Source organism: Corvus hawaiiensis, chromosome 6 (genome assembly GCF_020740725.1).
Source record: "Corvus hawaiiensis isolate bCorHaw1 chromosome 6, bCorHaw1.pri.cur, whole genome shotgun sequence".
Taxonomy (NCBI): domain Eukaryota; kingdom Metazoa; phylum Chordata; class Aves; order Passeriformes; family Corvidae; genus Corvus; species Corvus hawaiiensis.
The window spans coordinates 51,317,065-51,339,338 of NC_063218.1; the positions used below are offsets into that span (position 1 = coordinate 51,317,065).

The window sequence follows — 22,274 nt, forward strand, 5'->3', positions numbered from 1 at the left end:
GCAGTCTAGAGAATACTTCCATGTAGGAAAAGGTTGATTAGAGTTTTATCACAGCAACAAAAAACAAACAGTCACAAAATAATTGCTGTCTTTTTCTCTCAGATCCAAAACTGTATCTGGGGTACTCATCTTCATGAATGCATTGTAAGATGTAACAGGAATGCTTGCCTGCATTTCATGCTTGTTTAAAAGTTTCTTTGTGTTCAGAGTGATAGAAAGAAAACTGGTTTTTTCTCTACTGATTTAGAGATTTATAACCATTTTATCATGATAATGAACTTTGTCCCCAAAAAGTAAATGTGAGAGCTGTTTCTGAAATAGAAATGGAAATCTTAACACCTGGAGTGATGGTTCTCTCTTTAAAGAAATTCTAAGAATTGACTTAGAGTGTCATTGCCAAGTAAACATTGTTTTCTCCTTTGTTAATTTCATTAATTATTTTCAATACCTCAAAAGGCTTCCAGTTTAAGCTTCAGAATACTGTTTTAAACACATATTTGAGTCCATGAGTATGCTCAGATAGCTCCATCTCAGGGTGTGTCAAGACCTCAATGGTTGTATTTCTAACAGAGAAATAAATGCCTGGGCTTATCAATTACTTCAGTAGAGTAATTCAGCCTTCAGACAATTGCCACTCCTCCTTCTGCAGATCTTGGTTGGGAGCAGTTCTAAGAGTGTGAGAGCAGAGTTCTTACCCCAGATTCCAAGTTGGATAATTACCTGAATAAAATGTGTTCTCTGTTTATAGATATCCTTTCCAGTCTTAATTCACCTGCCCTATTTGGGGACCAGGACACAGTAATGAAAGCCATTCAGGAGGCTCGAAAAATGAGAGAGCAAATCCAAAGGGAACAGCAGCAGCAACAGCAGCCTCATGGTGTTGATGGAAAATTGCCCTCCATGAATAACATGGGTCTAAACAACTGCAGGATTGAAAAGGTAATGCCTCCCCTTTCCCCACAGTCTGTCACTCACTCTTCTCTTCCCTGCAAAACAGATTCTTATTTTTATATGAGATTTCTTTTTAGAGCTTTTAGCCATCTCTGATTTCATGTTAAATACACCTTGTCATTTTGCAGTGCTGTGCTACAAACTTCTCTAGGTTTACATCACAGCATTCAAACCCACAGTCCTGTGCACTCATGTGATGAAGCTGTAAGCATGCACATAGAAACATGGAAAAGGGGCTGGTTTTGAAGCTTGTGGTCACCAGATTTTGAATTGTGCTCTTGAGAATAGCTGGATTGATAAATACAGCTCAAAGGGCAGTTCTGTATTAGCATGGTTGAGTATTACAATGCCAGCATATGAATTTGAGTGTGCTCACATCTGTGGTTCAGGTGCAACAAAGTACTCAAGCTGAAAGTGGTTGCATTTGGCTCTCAGTTGTAGTTGGAAGTTAGAGACCAAAATTCTTTGTTGAATCTCCGGTGTTGAATCACTGAAATGAGATGGCACACTAGAGTAAAAGGTAGAAAATATTAGGATAATGGGACCAGCGCTGGACTGAGCAGGACGTGATCCAGCTTACAAAATAGCAACCTGGGATCATGTTCAAAAGGTGAGGAGCAGTTTCTATCGCACTTGCTTTAAGGACCAGTCAGAGGACAAGGAAGACTCTTTTAAAATTCCTTGTACCTGTGTTCTGTTCTATGGCCTTTCTGAGATCTTCAGGATCTGCTCCAGCAGCAGGTCTCTGCATATACACCAGGGCAAGAGAGCAGGGGATCTGGTAACTGGCTGAGAAAAAAGGCAGCCCTTTGGATGGAGAATGCTTCTCTGTTAGCTTCTCTAGAGGGGCCATGGGCTGCAACAAATACAGCACACAAGTTATTCTTCACCACTGACACAAAACCAGTTACATACCACAGTATTTATTCCCATTAACTAGAAAGGTAAAAGCACTATCCCAGTAATCACTAAAGCTTTGGCAAATAGAATGGTTATGATGCAATTTAGTAAGCAATGGAAAGAAAACTGACACATGAATTAGCCTATACAGCAACTAGTGTTTCAGACTAATTTTTAAAATACTCCAAAACAACAGGTAGTTCCAATGCCTGTAAAAATTCCGCGATTCTCTCTATCAGAGGGTAGATTCTTTGTTTCTTGGGTGAGGGAGGGAAGATCATATTTTAGCCCAAAGACTAACAGGAATTTTGTGTCCAGGTTGAGTATAAGACTCAGCAGAATATTAACTATAACTTAAATGATGAATTTGACGATATGCTGAACTTTTCTCAACCCACAAGGGAATGCTTGGTAAGTGTTTTGTAGCAAGGCACAGAAAGGTAAAGAAATGTCATAAACAGACCCATTAAAGATTGATACACACCTTTTAATTGCATTTTATATTTTTGCTTGATAGTTTCTTTACTGCACTCAAAACAAGAGAAAGGCTTAGCATCTGTTAAAAAAGATTTGTTAAAATGTTTCCATACAAGATAAAAAATTCTTTTCCAAGTCAGATTCAGTGTCTAATAAATACTTATTTCTGCTAGTATTAGTTGAAATGTCATAATTGAAAACCCCATTTAATACAAGTTGATACTATGAAAAAATATAGAAATGAATAACTGATCAAGCAGGCTGTATTCAGACAACACTCTAATTGTAAACTCAGTGTTTGTCTTAACTAATCAAGAGGCAGGATACTAAAGCCCAGGTTATAAAAATAAAATGAATGTCACATATATGATCAGTACTAAGAGTTTATAAAATTATGCTTATTTTAAAATTTATGAGTTTCAGTGGCTTGATATTTAAAAATATCTAATATGCTATAAGGGCTATTAAAAGAATTCTTAACATTTGATTTCACTTTGAAAAATAAGTATAAAAATGGCATCCACTTACTTATTGACTCTCTTCCCTGCGTATTTTCAGTATCATGTTTGTGTCTTATATTCGATATAACAAGTTTCTATTTCATCTTTCACCCTTTAAAGCAGAGTCAGTAAATATTTCAGTGAATAATCTGAAATTTCTACTTTGTGCCGGTTACTAGCAATACACAGATTGATGCACAGCTTCCAGATTGAGGTTATACATCAGGCAGTCTGAGCAAAAAAATATTTTCTTTTGCTTGCAAATATAGCAGAGTGAATGGGAACTCTTTAACAGATACAAACAACATCATTCTCAAATGCCATCTTTTATGAGGAGGCTTTTCACTGTAGCACTTGCAACTTTTAAAACCTCAGAATAAAACAGCAGCAGGGAAATCTGTTGTTAAGTCTCTCAGTGACCTTATGTAGTCCTGCTGGGTTTATTTATTGTAGCAGGTACTACAGAACAATTAAGGCAGGAAAAGGTTGTAGTATGTGCTCTGGTTTTACCTTTGGTTCGCTGGCCTGTTGTCCTTGCTCTGCAGATGTGAGAAAAGGCAGGGGTTGCAAAAGAACAGGATATAAATCAGTCATTTTCAATGATGGTATATCCCCACTCCTATCCTAAAGAAAATAAAAGTATTAATTTGGTCATGAATACTAAGAAAATGTATTTATATTTTATAGCAAGCATAAAAATGCATTAAAACCAGAAGCATCCTTCACACAAAGAAGAATTCTAGAACACTCTTCTTTCCCCCTTCATCTTCTGCCTTTCAATTTTTACATTATGACTATACTTTTTTACTCTAAAAATGATGGGCAGGATGGTCAAAATGGAGGTGGGGGAGCAGGAATGCTAGATCACTTCAATTAGAGAAACATAATTTTGAAATAATTGTATGCCAAGAAAACTGCGTATAGTTTTTGTCATAATCCCAGTGAAGCTTTGATAACAGTTGCAATTTTGGATTGGTTTCTTTTGAAGAATCAGAACCCTGTGTTTTCAGGACCAAATTTTCAGATATTGGCTTCAGGTAATTAGACTTGTAGAAATGAGTAGCTGGAAGCTGGCACCAGAAAAAGATGACAAATTAATTGCCTGCAGCTGGTTTAAAAAAGCTATTGAGTTCTGGTCAGTTACTGGTCTTCAAGTTCAGATAGTTGGTAATAGTTTGTTGTGCAAATGATTGCGCTCACAAAATTATGTACATAACTTCAAAGCCTGGGCTTAGGCCTTTTAGAAAATGTGTCATTTAAATCTCAGAAAGCTTTGTACTTGGTTACAGACACAGAATTGAAAATTGCGTGTGTTCATATTCTGCTGTTCAAAAAAAAAATCTACAAAGCTTTAAAAGTGCTCACAGAGATTCACTCATCAAAAAGACCAAAACAAAAACATGCAGCACTCTGGGACAGCCTAACTTTGTCATTTGGCAAAGTATTAAGGTTAGTTTATACTTCTGAAATGATACCATTCTGTGGAGTTATTTGAGTTTGTGTGCTGTTGTGGGTCAGGACAGGCAGGTAAGCACCATGCAGCCACTCACACACTCCCATCAGTGGGATGGGGAGGAGAGTCAGAAGGGTAAAAGAGAAAATTTGTGGGTTGATTAGTATAGTTTAATAAGTATAGCAAAAGCTGTGCATGTAAGTAAAGTAAACCAAGGAATTAATTGATTATTTCCCACTGCCAGGCAGATGTTTAGCCATTCCCAGGAAAGCAGGGCTTCAGCACAAATAAGTGACATGGGAAGACAAATGCCAAAACTTCAAACATTTTCCCCTTCCTTGTTCTTCCCCCAGATTTTATTGTTGAGCATGATGTCATATGGTGTGGAATATCCCTTGGGTCAGTTGGGGTTAGCTGGCCTGGCTCTGCCCCCTCTCAAAGCTTGGCACACCCCCAGCCTCCTCTCTGGCAGAGCAGCATCAAAACCAGAAAAGGTCTTGCTGTAGAAGCCCAGTTCAGCAATAGGTGAAACATCCCTGTGTTATCCAGCACTGTTTCAGTCACAAATCCAAAACTCAGCACGGTGAGAACTAAATTTAACCCTGAGCCTAAACCAGTACAATGCACATGAGGCAAAAAAAGTCACTATAACAGAGTTGAATTTTTCTGCTCCACCTCAGGTGGAGCAAAAAACTCAGGTGTGGTCTGACTGAGGAAAGGGAAGAGTAATGGTGTCAGTCATTTAACAGAGTAAACAGAAACACTGGGGAAGGCGAGAGAGGAAAATGGAGAAAATAATCTACAGAGCTTTTACCATGCGATAGAAGCAAAAGTAAAATCATACCAAAAAGTCATCTTTGTTTAGAGGATATGACTTCTTTCCAGACAAGCCATGTTCACCTTCAACAAAAAGAGTACTTAAACAAAATCTGCATTCCTTCAGCTACTTGTATTTATTTTAGTATTTCAAACTACCATCGTTGCCTAGAAGATTTGCTTTGATTTAAGGCTTTAAATGAATCTGAAAATGTTATATAATTTATAAGATAACTGACATTATTTTAAAAATAATCAGATCCTATCTTTTTATACATAAAGCAGGAAAACGCTGACAAAGATGCTTCAGAAAAACTTTGTATTAAAAATATAGGTAGAACTGTGATTGGAGGAAAATATATGAAGTCAAGACTGAATAAATACAAAATCAATAATCACAATATATTTGTATCTCCGCATCCCCATTTACCTTACCATGAAGCATATTCACTGAGATCTGAGAGTAAGCAGAATGTAATATAACATTTTTATGTTTATATTCCATTTTTACTCTTTTGTAGATTTTCAGACAACTGTGTATTTGCAGTAGGAAAGCAGAATTAAACCCCAAAATAAATGACATGAGTCATTGCCTACTTCCTGGGAGTTATGGTACTTTAGCACCTCTTCTAATGAGCCTTTTATTCCTTTCTTATCTCTAAATCAAAGTTTTGCAAGTTGAATCCATGTAATTTATCCTAATATAGACCCCAGTTTGTATGCAAAATGTGTACATTCTTAAAAATGTGTATTATTCACCCCTGGAGATATTACAGTCTATTGATCAAATCCATATTTAGGCCCTTGGATTTGACTTGATAAGCCATAACGACCCCTTTGGAGGTGCTACGCTCTGCTGTATTTAGGGACTGTTAAGTATGTGGATTATTGAGACAATAGGGTGTAACAGCTCCTCTGGAGCTGTTACACTTCATCATCTATATGAAGCTCCTGCACATATGTACAAACTTGGCCTGATAAAAACCCTTCAGGAAGTCTTTGTAGGAAAAGTCACCAGTCATGCATAATCTCCTTTTGACTGCCTACAGCCCTGCCATGGCTCCAGCGTTGTATTGCTTTTTTTTCTAAAGGCAAGCAATGCTGCCTTATGCTGCCATCAGGTTTTTGCCAGCTTTTTTTCTCCCCATACATTCAGCATCAGAGACAGAACAACTGCAGTGGCAGGAGTCACACTGTCTGTTCTGCATGTACAGGAGATTTGCCAGACAATCACAGAGAGAATCACCTTGTTACAAGCATCCTTGCTATTCGTCATTTCTCAACTCTGTTAAAAAACCCCAAACACACAGTTAAGAAAATACTTTTCCAGTTCATTCTGCATGCAATTCTCTTTTTGCTTTTACTGAAAGCAGTCCTGACCACCCTTAAATTTAGAACATAAATTAATTGGTCATAAGGGCCTTGTGGATTTCTTATAAAGCTTTATGAATATGTGTTTTAGATTTGCAGGTAGTGATCTCTTCTCTTTTCCTTTTTTTCTTTTAAGAAAAACTTGGATTTTCTTTTTTTTCCCCTTTAGTTTCTTTTAGCAGACTATTTGTACCTAGTATATAAGAGGTCAATGCTTATATTTCAGTCTGCTGTAAGACATGATGGAAACTGTATTTTCCATTAGTTCCTTATTTCTATTGGTTCAGTCTTAGTTCTACTTGTAATTAAAGGGTGAGTAGCTAATTAGGCAAAAAAAAAAAAGATAGCAGTAACAACAGCAGATGACTAGTTTTGCAAAGTTATTACTTTTTTATGGTATTGTCTCCACAGTCATTGTAGCAAGTTTTACACTCACTGTAACTTAATAAAGGTCCTGCCCACCACAGCTTAAACTTAGGTATAATGTAATTTAAGTATTTAGATTTGATAATAGAAAATCTAGAACTGCATAGAAAGGAAAAAAAGACATTGATTTACTTGAGGAACTGTTAGTGTGGTCTCACTTTCTTGCAAGAGTATAGGCAATTTATTCAACTCAGTGGGAGTGTATTCCATCTGTCTAATGAAGACTCTGATTTCTACAAAGAGACACTGCAAAGTGTTTTTTCCTGAGTACGTCATCCCGCTCAGCCGACAAACCTTTCCCTGGGGACTTTCTGGGATGTAGAAGGACATGTTGCATAGAGACAACCTCTTTGCAGATCCATCATTTTAGAACAGATAAGTGACAGGTCTAAGTTAAACGCCTTGGAATAGGGAAAAGTTTCAAATACAAATCCCAGCAGTCCTCATACTTCTTACAAAACAAATGTCCTTTATGCTTGACTGTGAATCTGCTCAATTTAGTAATCTACTTGTGGCTGTACATAATATATGTAAACTAGGACTTTTTTTTTACATTGGGTGCTCAAAGTTAATTTCCTAAAGCCATATTTGGACACCAGTATTTTAATCTGAAAAATCTTTATTTAAAAAAAAAACCTAAACCAAAAAGAAAAAAAAAATTGTTCCAAAATTTTTTGAAACTGCAATAATTTTGCAATTTCCTTTTTAGGCTTAGGGCTTATCCTAGCTACATGAAACATATGTCTTCATTTTATACCCATTGTAATATTTCCTTAATAATTTTGAAAGGAAAATAGTGACTCAAGTAAAAATTTTTTGAAGTGGCTGTAATGTAGGAGCCTAAGTCTCACCGAACTAGCTCTGAAAATTTTACCCCAAGGCAGACAAGCAGATTTGTGGCTGCGTACACAGTAACAGTCTATTTTCAGTGGAATTCAGCAGTTTTGTATCCTTCTCTAGCTCTTTTTATGATAATTTGGACAATTCAGAATTTCAGCTGATGTAATACTGCCCCCTTTTATTAGAACTGGAAAACATGCTGGACCTCAAACATTCAGTTTTGTAGCTGGAGAAATTCAGTTTATTTATGCTGTTGCTTCCAAAATTTGAATTTTCATGCCAATATAAGGTAAAGCATGACATCCATATGCGTTTATAACCATGAATGGGGGGAAAATAATAATGAGTCCAAGAAACATATTTTTTCAGGGTGTATTGTGTTTGTTATGATTGGACTTCCTAGGCAGCATCTCCCTTCAGGGAATTCCCGGCTATTTTTTAAAGAATCTCAAGGTGTAGATGATTTCTGCTTTTGTATGAATGTCATATGTTTGTATTGGTTTTCTAAATCAGTGTATTTAGGGGCACAGTGAGCATTGTCAGTTTTGTTTTTCTATTGTGAGTTCTCCTCAGGAATTAGATGCATCTTTGAACAGCTGAATGGTTTTAATATCTCTCAGATACAGGTAAGTATTGCAATGGGTTTATGCTTTACAACTAGAACTTTCAGAGTAATTTGAAATTAAATTCGAAGCAGAGCACCTTGGAAAAACAAAAATTAATGGCTCAATCTCCAACCATATCTTTTAAGGAGAAATGTTTCAATTATAAACTAAGAAGGAAAACAACTAATCTGACTTTGGATATAACCCTGAAGCCTGTAATGTATTACTAGCTTTTGTAGGTATCACAGGAAATAAAAACAGGTCAGAAATTGTTCCCATACTTAGAGAAATGTTTTATCTGATCTCTATCTATGTAGTGAGAAAGGTGATGGAAGCTGTAACTGCTCATGCACAGAGGGGGTCAAACACAGCCGTAACACTGGTACTCGGGTTCTAAGAGTTATGGGAGGAAAATACCAGTGCTAACATTAGCCCCTGCAGAAGAACACAGCCCCATTATCAAGGCCAGGTTTGTAATGCGAACCAGGTGCAGAAGGCTGTGGGTATGAAATCTTGTCAAGTCTGTTCCTCCAAGCCCAGAGATAGAAATATTAAAGCTGCTCATGAATCGTTAACTTTCTGTCTGTACGTAACGTGTGATGCAGCCTTTAATTGATCACATGCTCTTTCTCAAATGCTATTTACACCTATGTAGTCACACTCATGCCTATCAATACACCTACTAAATTTTTTTTTCAGGTTTACTTTGTATGCTGTGTGTAGAAAGACATACAAATAATGTATTTGAAATTTGCACATTAAAAATACATGTTCACTGAAACTGTGGAGCTGACAGGGAAAAGACAAAAAGAAACAGTGCAAAATCTCTGGCATATGTAGGTCATCTAAATTTGCAGATAATTTAGCTTTGGTGACAGCTTAGGGATCCAGTTTACACCTATAGAAGAATTTGCTGTGAGGATGTTTGTTTTTAAACATTTTCTCAATTACCTTACTTTCCAAAATTGTCTGTATAAAATTGGTAATTTGTACAGTTCAGTTCCAATGCATTAGAGGTACAGTTAAATGCTTACTCCCTCGAGTCATGTGGAGGCTGATTACAATAAAATCAAAATTATTTTTTCTATTGATTAAATTATCAAAATTAATTGAGTGAAAAATTTGCAGTCTTTGCGAATTATAAATCACAGAAATTTTACTGGACCATAAATTTAAAAAAAGTTAGACCAGCCCAACAGTGATGTACATATGTCAGAAAATAAAAGAAATATACCTAGAGATAACCTACATGAAACATTATTATCTGAATAACTACATACGCATATACAGAGAGGCATACATAAACATACACACACACACTGCAGAGGATAGGAACTTCCCATGTTAGGTGAACTTTTAAAGTTTTTTATGCCTTCAGTTCAATGCCAAGAGCAGTTGGCAACAAAATACTCTTTTCAGGAAAGAAATCAGCACAAAAATTTTGGTCTCAAGAGCTATTTTTGCACTTGAATATTGACTGCTAGAGGTTTTGCCACTACCTGTGCTTAACAGTATTCTTGCTGAACATAGTTATGATTTCTTATTTTTGTTGTCAGGGCTAATTGAAGCGGTTGCCTAACTTCAGGTTTTAGACCAAATTAATAATAATGTTAATTATAATGATGATGATGATGATAATAATAATAATGGGGACTTGGCCCCTTTCTTCTATTGCCTTTGTAGGTCAAGAAAAAAAAGCCAAATACAATGCTTTTTCCCTTGCATAGGGTATTTCATGTGAAAAGGATACAAACTTTGCCCCATTTTGGTCTTCTCCCTTAAATTTTGGAGCAACTGAAAATTCAAAAGGAACAGAATTAGATTGAAACATATCTCAAGGATGTGTTGAAAAATTTGCACAAACCAACAAGGATATTTTTTTCCAAAAGATGATGTTCTGCCATAAAGGATAGTGTCTTTCTGATGACTGTAACAGCATAATGATTCTTATACACAATGCATTTCCCAAACTACTCAGGAGAATTTACAGATATATACCAAAATTTATTCCGTGTTTTTATTATGCTTCTCCACAAAACAATAAAGATAGGTTGAAAATTATTGTTCAAGCATAAATTTGCTAGGACAGGAATATATTCATTGATTTAAATTGTGGGTCAGAATGGCAGCTGCACAATCCTATCATATCACTTCCTCAATTGTCCTGAGAACTACAGAATACATTTGCATATTATTTCACACTTAGATACAAGCAAAGACACCCGCAAAAGTTACTGCCATTTTTTTTCCAGGCTCTGTGTGTTCCTCTAAGCAAATTTGCTACACCAAAAGCATTGCCAATATAACTCTCTACTGCAGCAGATAAAGTACAGCAAGGATAAATTTGGATTGCTTTCCCTGATACTTCATTACTTTCTAAAATTAAAAATGTCTCCCGTTTCTCAAGTGTCATTAGGCTGCATCAATAGGTATGATAAATTCAAATACACTCCCCGTTGTTTAAGGATATTTACTTAGCTGCTTGTTTCTGGGATTATATGCTACTTTTTGCTGGCTTAAGTGTTCTGCTTCAATCAAAAGAATAAGCATGCTAACAGGTAAAATTGTCTTCTTTTATCTTGTGAACAGACTTGAGCCAATAATGTGAAACAGTATTTGCAAGTGTTTGTTTGAAATCTGATTAATGGAGTTTAACCATGCCTAGTCCTTCCTTTGTTTCTTTTCACAAATATTCATGCAAACGGGGTTTTATTTCTATGACTGTATTTACATATGAACATGGACATTTGTGCACAATTAGGCATTTGCAATTTATACCCAAATTGCTCAACCCCTCTTAATAAGAAATGGAGGCTTCGATGCAGCACCCACTGACCAAATGAGGAATGCAGTATCAGGGAGATCTTCCAGCCCCTGATAAAGTGTCAATGCTAATTATAGATCTTTACAGCAGCTCCCTGAACTCTGCAGCAATTTAATCTAGGGCTCTTGAAGGCCTTGCTGCACTATCCCTTACCACTGCCATCTTTTTCCTACCAGTGGTATGCCAGAGGCAGATTCATTGGTTTTTCTATGGCGTTGAGGCTTTTGGGTGCAGGAGCTGATAGACTGAAGTAAAAGCTTTTCATTACCTAGGAGGTCTTTGAGCTGACAGAATTCCCAGGTGCCTTTTTTTTTTTTTTCAGGTAATTTAAATCAAAGTTGCAATGCTTATCATTGAGTCAGGCATTGAAAACAATGTCATTTGTCTTAGGTGACCAACTATAGCATAAATCAGAAGCAGAAAACTGTTGAGCATTTAAGTGCACAGTTCATGCAGAGCTTTAAAAAGTTGAATTGTTAAAACACTGACGCTCATACATGTATAGAAATTGCTGAACCTCCAGGGGTAGTTTGAAAAGATAAGATATACTCTAATTTCTGGATAAAATGTTCACTGCATATAGCTTGTTCGTCTCTAGTCAAATAATACTAACTCCACAAACAGGTCTATCTCAATTGGAAATGTGTAACAGGGTAATAAATGATACTCAGCATCAGATTGCTCACATTAAAATCTTGTTCAAGTCATAGTAAGCTGTTATAACACTACTTAAAACCTAAAGTATCCCTAACCCACAAGCTGAAATTGCCCAGCTTACATCCTGAAAATCTACAGACAACATTAATTTCCCACTATTTCACTTCTATGCCTGTGGCCTCTAACATGTTGCAAATGCTTCTATAAGAAAGGCTAGAAAAACATATCAAGTGTCTGTTCTATTCCACTTGCTGACATTCATTAACTGAGGGAGAACATTGAGACAAGGTTTTGGAAAGATCTCCCCTCTACCTCCACCCGTTCCAAAGCAATTTATTAAACAGCCAGTAAGAGAAGTGGACACTTGTGGTTTAATGTCAGACCTGTGTTGATCAGTAGCTGGGTGCATGATTTCACTGTTATCTTGCCAAGGGCTTCTTGAGACAGCAGGCAGTGTGAGCATTCCTATCTCCCTGCCATTTTCTTTGCATCCTTGAGTTCAATTGTGAAGTAACAATTTCATTATATGCCTCCTATTTGGATGAACTGTCTTTTTACATACATAGAGATTCTTGCTTTGTGCATCCCACTTTTGTCTCCTTGTTCGCTTTCCATTTCTGAAGCTCAGGAACACTCTTTGCTGTATTTTGGATGCTGGTACATTTGTTTTACATTCTGTTTAGAAGCCTTCACTGGAAGGATGTGCATTAGAGCTGTATACAAAGTGAGTCATTGACACATCATGTACTGTAAAACTTCTTGGTCTGTCAGAGGTTCAGCAGTTTGCCAAAATGTATTCAGCTGCCAGCTCCCTGCCAGAATTCTGTTCCTCAAGCTCTTTGAATACTCATGAATAAGATTAGGTTGTATGGCTGCACTCTTCCTCCCAAGGGATTCCCCTTTATCGAGGGATTACCTTCATGACCTTTGCATAACTCCTGTGTTTTATTCTTCAGCGTCATGCTACAGATCACACTATATCATTGCAATGTCTCATTGATGAAGTGTATGTCAACTCTTAGTGCTTCCATTCAGAAATAACAAAACTTAGAAATACAAGGAAGACATTTTCCTGTAGGTCTGCTCCCACCCTCTTTCATGCAAGGTTTATTTTTTCCTCTTTCACGGCAAGGAACGGTCTGAATTAGAATATTCACAGTTACAAACTGACCCTATATAGACTGGGATGCCTATCAGTGTTTGCAATAGCCACCACACTCTGCTATACAGGATATCCATTCCATTTGGTCCAAAAGCCATCTATAGTTTATCAGGATGTACTCATTAGCATGGACAGGCAAAAGTAATGAATGGCAGTACAGGAAATTTGTGGTGCATGTGTGAGCTATCCCACAAGGGAAGGTGATGAAGTGTACTACTTTCTCGGTTTATCAAGTGACTTCCCTTTCTCCCCACCCATGCCATGTTACTGTAGTTACCATATGTGTTACAAGGACATAAAGAATCCGGTTAAAAGGGCAAAGAGCACCCAATTTCCTGTTTTTGACCCCACATAAGTTCTCTTAATGTAAAGCTTTTGATATATTGAGGATGCATCTCAGCACATGTCCCTCTGAATCAGGGACTGCATTACTTAATCATCCTTCAACAGTTATGAGATTCCAGTGCTGCAGTAATAGGAATGCTCTAGTCCAGTGTGGTGCAGACTATGCTTTAGGTAGTGGAAGTCTCTATCATTCTCTTATCACAAGGGAGAGGGGGAAATGTTCTTGCAGTTATTGCAATGATCTACTAGTTTGGGTCTCCTTTCCTTTTTTCCCTGCTGCTGGTCTTCCCTCTTGCTTAACCTCACTCTGCTTTTGCTGGGGCTCTTGTAATGTCGCATGAAAACAACATCTTCATTGGTGCTGTGTGTCACATCTTAATTAACTAATAGGATAGCACACAACTTCCACATTAGAATTTCCACTAACATCTCATGCTGTGAAGAGATAGGATTATTTCACCTCTTTTTGTTATTTTGTGGGTATGTCCTCTATACAGCTGCATTCTTGTTGGTAAATCTGCCTTGGCTTTGACTTCACAGCTAAGCTAAATGCTGACCATTTTCTATAAGCAAAATACACAATATATCACATTTTTGATTGCTTGGAGTAGCAAAGGAATAGAGATAAAATTGAAAACTTCATTGTGAGTTATCAGTCACATTTTTTTTCTTTACTAATTCTATTTTGTAACTGATGACAGAACCCGTTTAGGATCAGACCATTTTAGGCTGTGCTTTGATACAAACCATAGAATTTATAGCTCCTGAGATGAAGATCTTTAATAGATTTGAAAGGCAAGAACTATCTCAGTTCAGCACATTGTCTCTCCAGTGCAAAGAGGTTCTCAGCAACTTTAGCTGCAGCTCACTGCCTGCTCAAGGATGTAACTATTTGAGCAATTCTTCTGTAAAAGCTGCAAAGGCTTTGAAAACAAAAGCTTTCCCTTTTATTACACTGAAACCTTTCAGTGTCTTATTTTTCAGCATGACCCCACAAATAGCTGAATCAGAAGTTCTAAAGTATTGTGGACTGTTTGTGGGGACCATAGGTTGGAAGGTGAGCGATGGGACAGAATTCACTGCTGCATACCATGCCACTGAAAATGCACTTTGAATGTATTGCAGGGTAGGAAATGAGAGTGAGGGAGAGCACAGATAGGAATGTGAAGATCCTATAGTTTAAATGGTGGATTTACAACCAGATAGCTCCAGAGTATATAGCTCTTTCCTTCCTTTTGGCATCATCCCTTTCAGTTCTCCCAATATATAATCATTTGAAATTCCTCTTAAGTCTCTCTTTCTAAACCCTAAGAAGCAGCAAACCTGAGCCTTGCTGTTTGCATTCTTCTGATATCAAAGCCTCCTATCCCAGTGGGGCCCTTAGCCATAGGAGAGGTTTGAGGGAGGAGGAAGAGATGTTTTTCCTTCTCAGCTGCTGCACCAGATTGGAGGGTGGGGAGGGGAGAGGGAGCAGACATAATTTTTGATATTCAAAATGGAGGCTGGGATGTGACTGATGTCTGAGCCTGATGTGCTGCTTCCCTTATCACTGTTTCCCTTAGCTGATGTGACAGTGGGCTTGGAGCTGGGCGGAAGTTGGTAGCTGGTGATGAAGAGTGCCCATCTTCTCAGGGAGTCAGGGAGAGCCTTGGTTAGCCTGTTTTTTCAGAAGCTCATACCCCAGAGGTATCTTGTACTACAAAGCAAGCAGTACAAAGATATTTTTCTTTACATTTAAAACCTGTGTTACAGATTTTCAGGAAGTATTTATTTATTCTTCAAATTAGCTGAGCAGGAGAATTAGTTAAACAGAGATGGATTTAGAGATCAGCACAATGCAGCAAGATTAAAAAACCCTTTCCATCTGAATTAATGAATTTCAGACTGCTTCTCATAAACTAGTTTTTCAGAAGTCATCTGTGAAGCCTTGTATAAAGAATTTTTAAAGGTAACTTAATGGGATAGAGAAAAGGTTTAAAATTATCTACAGGGGCTGTTGCAGGAGATATTAAATATTGATTTATCTTGGAGTAAGAATCATACTAAAGAGTGAGGCTTGTAGTCAGATCAATTTATCTAGAATATAAACTATATGGCCATATTTAGTACAATGTCAACATGAATCTTAAACAAGTAGATGTGCAAGGTTGATAATTTCATCTAAATCAATTGGCTTTCCAAATCTTCAATTAAAAAAGAAATCTTCACAGTTCAAACTGAGCTGCTCCTAAATGCTTCAGGTGGTTTATCTTAAAAAATGCTTGATTTAGTCAGTCATGCTATATCATAATGCTCCTCTGTGCATCTTGTTGTAACTAGGAACAAAAATACACAGTCTAAGACTTTTCCAAATCTTGAGTTTTTAATACTTCAAACTCTCTTGAAATCCCAATGTAAATAGTTCAAGTAATCTGGCAAATAACACTGCAAGCAATTTTCTGCTACTTGCCACTGCTACTGCACTGCCAAGCTTTTGGTCATAATATAAAAGTTGGCTCAGATTGTTCTTAACCACCTAAAACTGATTATGCTCCATTTTCAGGCATAAATAGATACCAGTATGCCAGCTAGTGGTACTGGCTAAAACATTTTACAGTATGTATAAGAGTACATATGTCTCCAGTAGGAAATCCTTTATCCAAGTGTGACATCAAAGCAGGATGTCTCAGATAATTTAAGTGTTACATTTGCTTTTGTTTGTACTGTTTTCTTTAAACATATTCATTAGACAAGAGCAGAGCCTTTAATGTTCCATGACTGAAAAATCCATCAAGCAGATTTATGGCAGGGGCAGTGTGGCATAACAGCCAGTGGACTGGCCTAATGTTCAGAAGTCCTGGGTTCAGCTCTCAGCTTAATCATTGACTTTCTGGGTAACCAGAAGATAATAATTTCCCCTCTCTGTGCCTGAAGATTCCGTTACTGACCTCCATTTTAAAATTATTTGGTTACTACTAATGAGCAGTGGTAGGTACTGCAATTGTCTACATATACCATGGTAAAAAGCTCCAAAATACTGATTGCTTCCCCAGAACAGTATTGTTCTCTTTCAGTGAGACAGAGCTATAAAACATGATCACAGTTATAAAGTATACAAGTATACAAAGGAGTAAGGAAAGTATGAGACAGGAAATTCCCTCTTACTCACAGATTGTATTTGTCCACAGAACAGCAAAGAATCTTCAACTGGAATGAGGTGCTGGAATGTTCCTTCAGCGAATTGCATGAAATTTTCCATATATGTCAGCTAGAGTGGGTGAATAAGGATAGGGGGAAAGAGAGAAAAAGTGCATTTTAAATGCAGAGAGATGTAGTAGGACCCAGTTTATGCTTATCCTGAGGATGAGGTCAAAAATAGGTCTTAAGTGGGACATAAGTGGCTAATTTGTGAGTGAAACCACTACTTTTGAAACACCCATTCAAGGCTGGTTGTTAAGGTATAAATGCATTTTCTAAATTGTAGTTGTTGCCTGGAACTGAAGAGTACTTAATGGATATCTTATCTGGGAAACTTGAGACAAATTTTTCATGATAAAAACAAAAGGTTTATAAAATCATTCTACTTTAGATGAAAAGCTAGGGAATGGATTTGTGCCAGTGGCATTGGCTATAGATTAGATGTTTTCTCTTTGTATACTGCAGCAGTAAAAACAGATTATTTTTTTCCACTCACACATAGGTAGTCATTTTGCATTTAGGATGGTTTCAGGTGCAAGGGTTCTGGGATTCTGGATGGAAAAAACACATAGCCTTCAGTTATCCTTTTAAAGTATTCTGTTATTGTTTTGGTTCATACTTCCTTCATGGAAGAGCCACTCCTTTCAAGACATGTAAATCTCTCCCAGTTTCCAGGACATACATATTTGCCAGCATTTGCATGTCAGATATCCCAAATGGAGCCTTTATCCTACTTTACCAGTTGCCTATTGGTTTTTGGGGTTTTTTTTTGGTTTGGTGAATGAGCAACTTGGTCTAATGGACAGTAGCCCTGCCCATGGCAGGGTGTCACATCTAGAACTAGGGAATCTTTACGGCCCCTTCCAACCCAAACCATTCTGACTGTGAATTCATAGTGTTGATAAACCCAGTTTGGGCTGCTTTTGCCTTGAGTATAACTTTTAAAAACATAAATTATGAACAACTTAGTTTTGATTGTATTAGAAAGATCAGTAAGTAAATATAGCAATTTCATAGATGCAGAGCTATTCTTTCACTTCAGTCGGGACACTGCTAATGAGAGGTTTTGTCTGCTCACACAGATCCTTACAGGATCTTTGCTTTATGGTTTTATTCCTAAACAAAAAATAATCCTCTGTACCAGAAGGTCTTCAACCTACCTGTTTCAAAGGGAAAAAAGAATAATCAGTAAGAAGGAGAAAGCATCTTTTTTGAGCCTGGAAAAAAATGGTTTAATTTTTGTTCTCAGATTCCATGTAAACATAAGAACTCCACACTTTGGCCCTGATTCAGTCAAGTGCATTTAGCCAATTCTTTATATATTCCCCTGGAGTTAAGTAGTGATTATCCATGTCCCTGAGGCCTTTGTTGGACTGGAGTGAAAGTATTTGGCACCTTAAAAGATTAAGGCCTATACGAGGCTGCAAGAATTTGCAACTCACTATTTTGTTTTCTTTGTTTTTTGTTTTTGTTTTTTTTTCTTTTCCCAGTTGCATGAAGATTAAAGACAGGAGATAGTTGAGGGGTACATTTATATTATCACAGGCATTACGTGCATCATACTTGATATTGTAATCATGCAAACAGTAATCTTGCCTTCCTGACATAAACAGTAAGCAGCACTTTTTCCTGAGGCTGAAATAATCAGAGAAAAACATGGCAGTGATGGAGGTACAAGAGACAAAACACTGCATAATGATGTTATTATCATTGTTCCATTGTCACCCATCCTTATGCCTTAGTGATATGTTCCTTTTCTCTCTGAAGATAACAAAAGAGGCTTGAGTATAAACAGAGCAATGTATAAGCAGCAATCATAAAACGCAACCTTGAGAAAGAGTGCTTAAAATGCTACCAAAAAAATCATCTCGATAAATACAGAAAAAGCCTACTTAATCTTTATATGCATGGTATGCAATTATATATTTACATCCAGCACAAGGCAAGGCATATACTTGAAAACAGTAGCATTTGGTGGGATTTTGTTAACTGCCTTGATTGCATTTCTAATTCTAAATATGAATATGAACATTTAAGCCCAAGTGTCTTTTGCATCACCAATTTAAACTACTTCAGGTGTCTTCCTGAACACAGGATGGAAGAGGCATGTCTAGAGGCTTGTGTTGTTTATAGAGGTAAACAAAAGGGGTAGGTGCCCAGTGACTCATTTGGGGTGTCTGGGTTAGATATCTGTACCCGCAAAGTCCTGGAGGATTTACCCTAATGGAGCTACTCAAACCTACACTTACAAAATACGATGCTATTCACGCTCAAAGATTGCTGTAATAAAAAGCACAAAACTCATATTCAGATTTTCCCTGAAGTCTAGTTCCTTAAATGTAAAAATACTGGCAAATAGAACATTTGCTTTCATACCTTTATAACTACTACCCATGTAGGAAAAGTTGCATTTATTGCGATTTGATAATTGATTATTGCATCACGTAGTCGATGTTTATCAAACTTTCTCCAGCATTATCTGATAGTGTCCAAAACTCTGACATGTGCTTGTCCTAAGGAACAGTTGAAACAATAGAATGGAAGTATTTATGAGAATATCATCTGTCTTTCTCTTAGCTTTTATAGGTTTAAAATTAAACTTATATACATCTGTTTATGTGTGCTTAAATTTGCATACTGTTCACAAAGGAACATCGGATTTCTTCTAAAGATGTTTGACCAGTGACATGTGTGCATGTTTGTCTGGATGTGTGTCTTCTGGATTTCTTTAAAGACCTTTCTTTTCCCAACTGTCTGTGTGGATAGCAGCTGAAAGCAACAGCTTTGTGCTGTTGAGGTTTGCAGAACACCGCAATGAAATTGAAATTGGTGACTTCTTTTCTGCCTTTTTTTTCCATTCCAAAAAAATTGTTGTGCTGAACCTAGAATAGTTTTGCTGGTTGTTACACTGCTGTGGCTTCTTGCTAAAACTGAGTTTTCAGCCTGGAATATATGACTAGGTGATTAAGAGAGAATGAGATTCACAGTTTTGATGCTAGTAACGAAATTCTGTTTTGATTCTAATGTATGACAATATTTTTAATGAAATTTAGTCACAAGCATAAAAATCTGGGGTAACATGCAGATATATGTACAGAATCATGACATTGTCTAAATTTAGTAAAAGCATTTTTGTTCACTTTTATGGCATTTAAATGGCTCAATTTTTAAATACTTGGTGAAAATGAGGCCATAACCGACAAGGTCCAACCACCTGCTAAATTAAACTTAAATATATATATATATTTATTCCTTTGAAATATTTAGCCTAGGAAAAACTCCTTTGTTTTGCCATATCCTTGCGCATTTATTCTTGTAAATCTAATGTTAGAAATTCAAATGAACATTCCAAAGGTCCACGAGTAGCTATTGAATTGCTTCTATTAGTCACTTTACAGCACAGAAAAAAAACAAACCGCAGTCCTGCTATTTCCTAGTAGGAGTGGATGTCAATTGTAATTTGTGTTTATTTTTGTCTGTCTCTCAAAAATGCACATGTATGTGTTTAATTAGAAGAAAACGTTGGGGTTTTTTTAATGGTTGCATTCAGATTCCTTCTAATTACAAGGTAGATTACAGATTTGATCTATACCATTTACCAGTTCTTCCTTAAATCTAGTGATGTTATAAAAGAAAATTAACTTCTCTCCCTAGAAGGCTCCCAGTTAATCATCTGTGGAGTTGGTCAGGAGGGAAGGGAGCAGCAGAGAGGATGAGGGAATTTCTCTTTTACTCAACAGTTGAACAGCTTACACTCTGGAACACGAGATCTGATTATCTTAGCATGTGTTACGACAAATGTTATTAACAGTCATAAAATTATCCAGCTTTTTTAGAAACAAGCGACAAGCCAAGCTTTGGACTCTTTCTGACCTCTGACAAATTCTACACCCGTGTTATGCAGAGTGTAAAGTAGTAACTCCTTTTGTTTGCTTTTCATTTACCAGCTTACCAGCTGCTAACTTAATTGATTGTCCCTTTGTTTTTCAAGGACTAGCTTCTCCTCAGTCTGTGGTGGAATTTCACAGTTTGCATGATTTTTTTTTTTTTTCTTTTAATCTTTACCTTTTAGTCCATGTGTAGTTTTACTGTAGGCTGCTGCCTGAGCTTGCTGCTGAAACAAAGAGTTAGTGAGAAAGGTCTCAGATACTGCCATGCATCATGCCTTTGTACATGAATAAAAAGTTGGAAACCGCATGAAAGCAGTAGTTGGGTTACCACACAACTGGATATGCTTAAGTCTGAACGCTTCATAACTCTAACTACTGGGGAGTTGCAAACTTATAAATAACCTTGCAATTGGTTAAAACCATATTAAAACCATATGAACAAAGACATAAAGCATTTGGTTAAGGGGGCTCAGTAAATGCAGTAATCCTGTTGAAAGTAATCTAACCAGGGCAGATCCATAGCTTAGGAGTGCCTGCAAGCATGGCAATAGTTATGGAGATGGCAATATTTCATGTTTAGGAGGGCATAATATCCTTCTTAGGTGGAAATATTTGCTCTTAGTCCTTTTATTTTTCTTTTAAAAAATAGTTTTGAATTGATACATTTCCTATTAAAAGCAGGCTTCAATGCACTGAAGTCTATAAACACCTTAGTATCTGCAGAATGCTCCTGATAGTCAGAGAATTAATTTAAATCCTTCTCATTTATGTTCGAGATCAAGATGGCCACTGTTCACACTAACTAAGAAGCAGCTCTTGGAATTCTGATCCTTAAGATCAGGCTTCCACAATAATTAGCTGAAGACAGTGTTTACAAGTAGGCTACGTGCATTGGCCATTTACTAATCTGGGGATTTTTTTTTTTTTTGCTTTAGCCCATTGGTGTCTAGGCTAGACTTTTTTTCTAGATACTTTAAATTTTGATGAAATTGCAATTGTCAATTTTGAATCCAGAACCTGGGTCTTAAAAGAAGTCTCATAATGTGACAATAGCTGTGAAATTCTGTTTCTGAACAACTTTGGAGTATTTTCTGCTTGTGATGGTCTTGCATATGTCACATTGTCACATGGAAGCCAGCTGAGGCTTGCCAGGCAGGCAAAGAAATTTTAGTGTAAATTCCCTCTTATCTGCTTTTAACCTCTTACTTTTCAGTTATGTTTTACGATGGAAAAATATATTTGAAAGAGGACCTAGTGGCTTCTCTCTCCCCACATCTTTTCAAGCAAGCTGTTTCCTTTGAGGCACTGCAATGTGATGCAAATCTGTAGTCTGTGGCAGGGATGCTGGTCCATGCTGTATGTTCAGCATGCAGAGATATTACTGGAACAGTTTAGGAACAGCATAGGAGCCTGCAAAACCTGGAAGCAGCAGTATTTCAGGGTGAAAAGTCACTCACTGTGCCTCTCTTGGTCCCTGAGATCATTGAATTCAGGTGTTTCACTTACAGAAAAGAAAAAGAAAGGGCAGGTTGTGTCAACATCGTAGATGTCAGCATATCCTTCACTCCTAAAACCTGTAAATCCTTGGAAAAGGTACACCTTGTATCTTGTAATATCTTAAAATAACAACATTCCTACAATAAGTTTGTCTGCTTTGCTAATTTGGTTTCTCTGTTTTCTTGGAGCAGCTCCCAGTGCTATGATATTAAAAATGAGTCCTAGGCATTCACCATAGTTCTGCAAAACCAAGGGCCATTTTTAATTGTAACAATAATGCCAGTATTGTGTTTATCTCCTCTGCCATCCAAAGAATTCCAGCAGTTGCATGCCTGCACACCAGTAGGATGATTGACATTGTTGTAATAAGGTTAATGTTTAAA

General features: G+C 37.0%; 1 protein-coding gene across 8 annotated transcripts in view; it reads left to right on the forward strand.

Moving 5' to 3' along the window:
- Positions 1–22,274, forward strand: part of SOX6 (SRY-box transcription factor 6) — a 373,677-nt gene that overhangs the window by 312,103 nt on the left and 39,300 nt on the right. For all 8 annotated transcript variants that reach the window (XM_048307281.1, XM_048307282.1, XM_048307278.1 and 5 more), the window contains one exon: positions 749–939. In XM_048307281.1, coding sequence (XP_048163238.1) covers positions 749–939 — 191 coding nt within the window. The remainder of the gene's footprint in view (positions 1–748; positions 940–22,274) is intronic.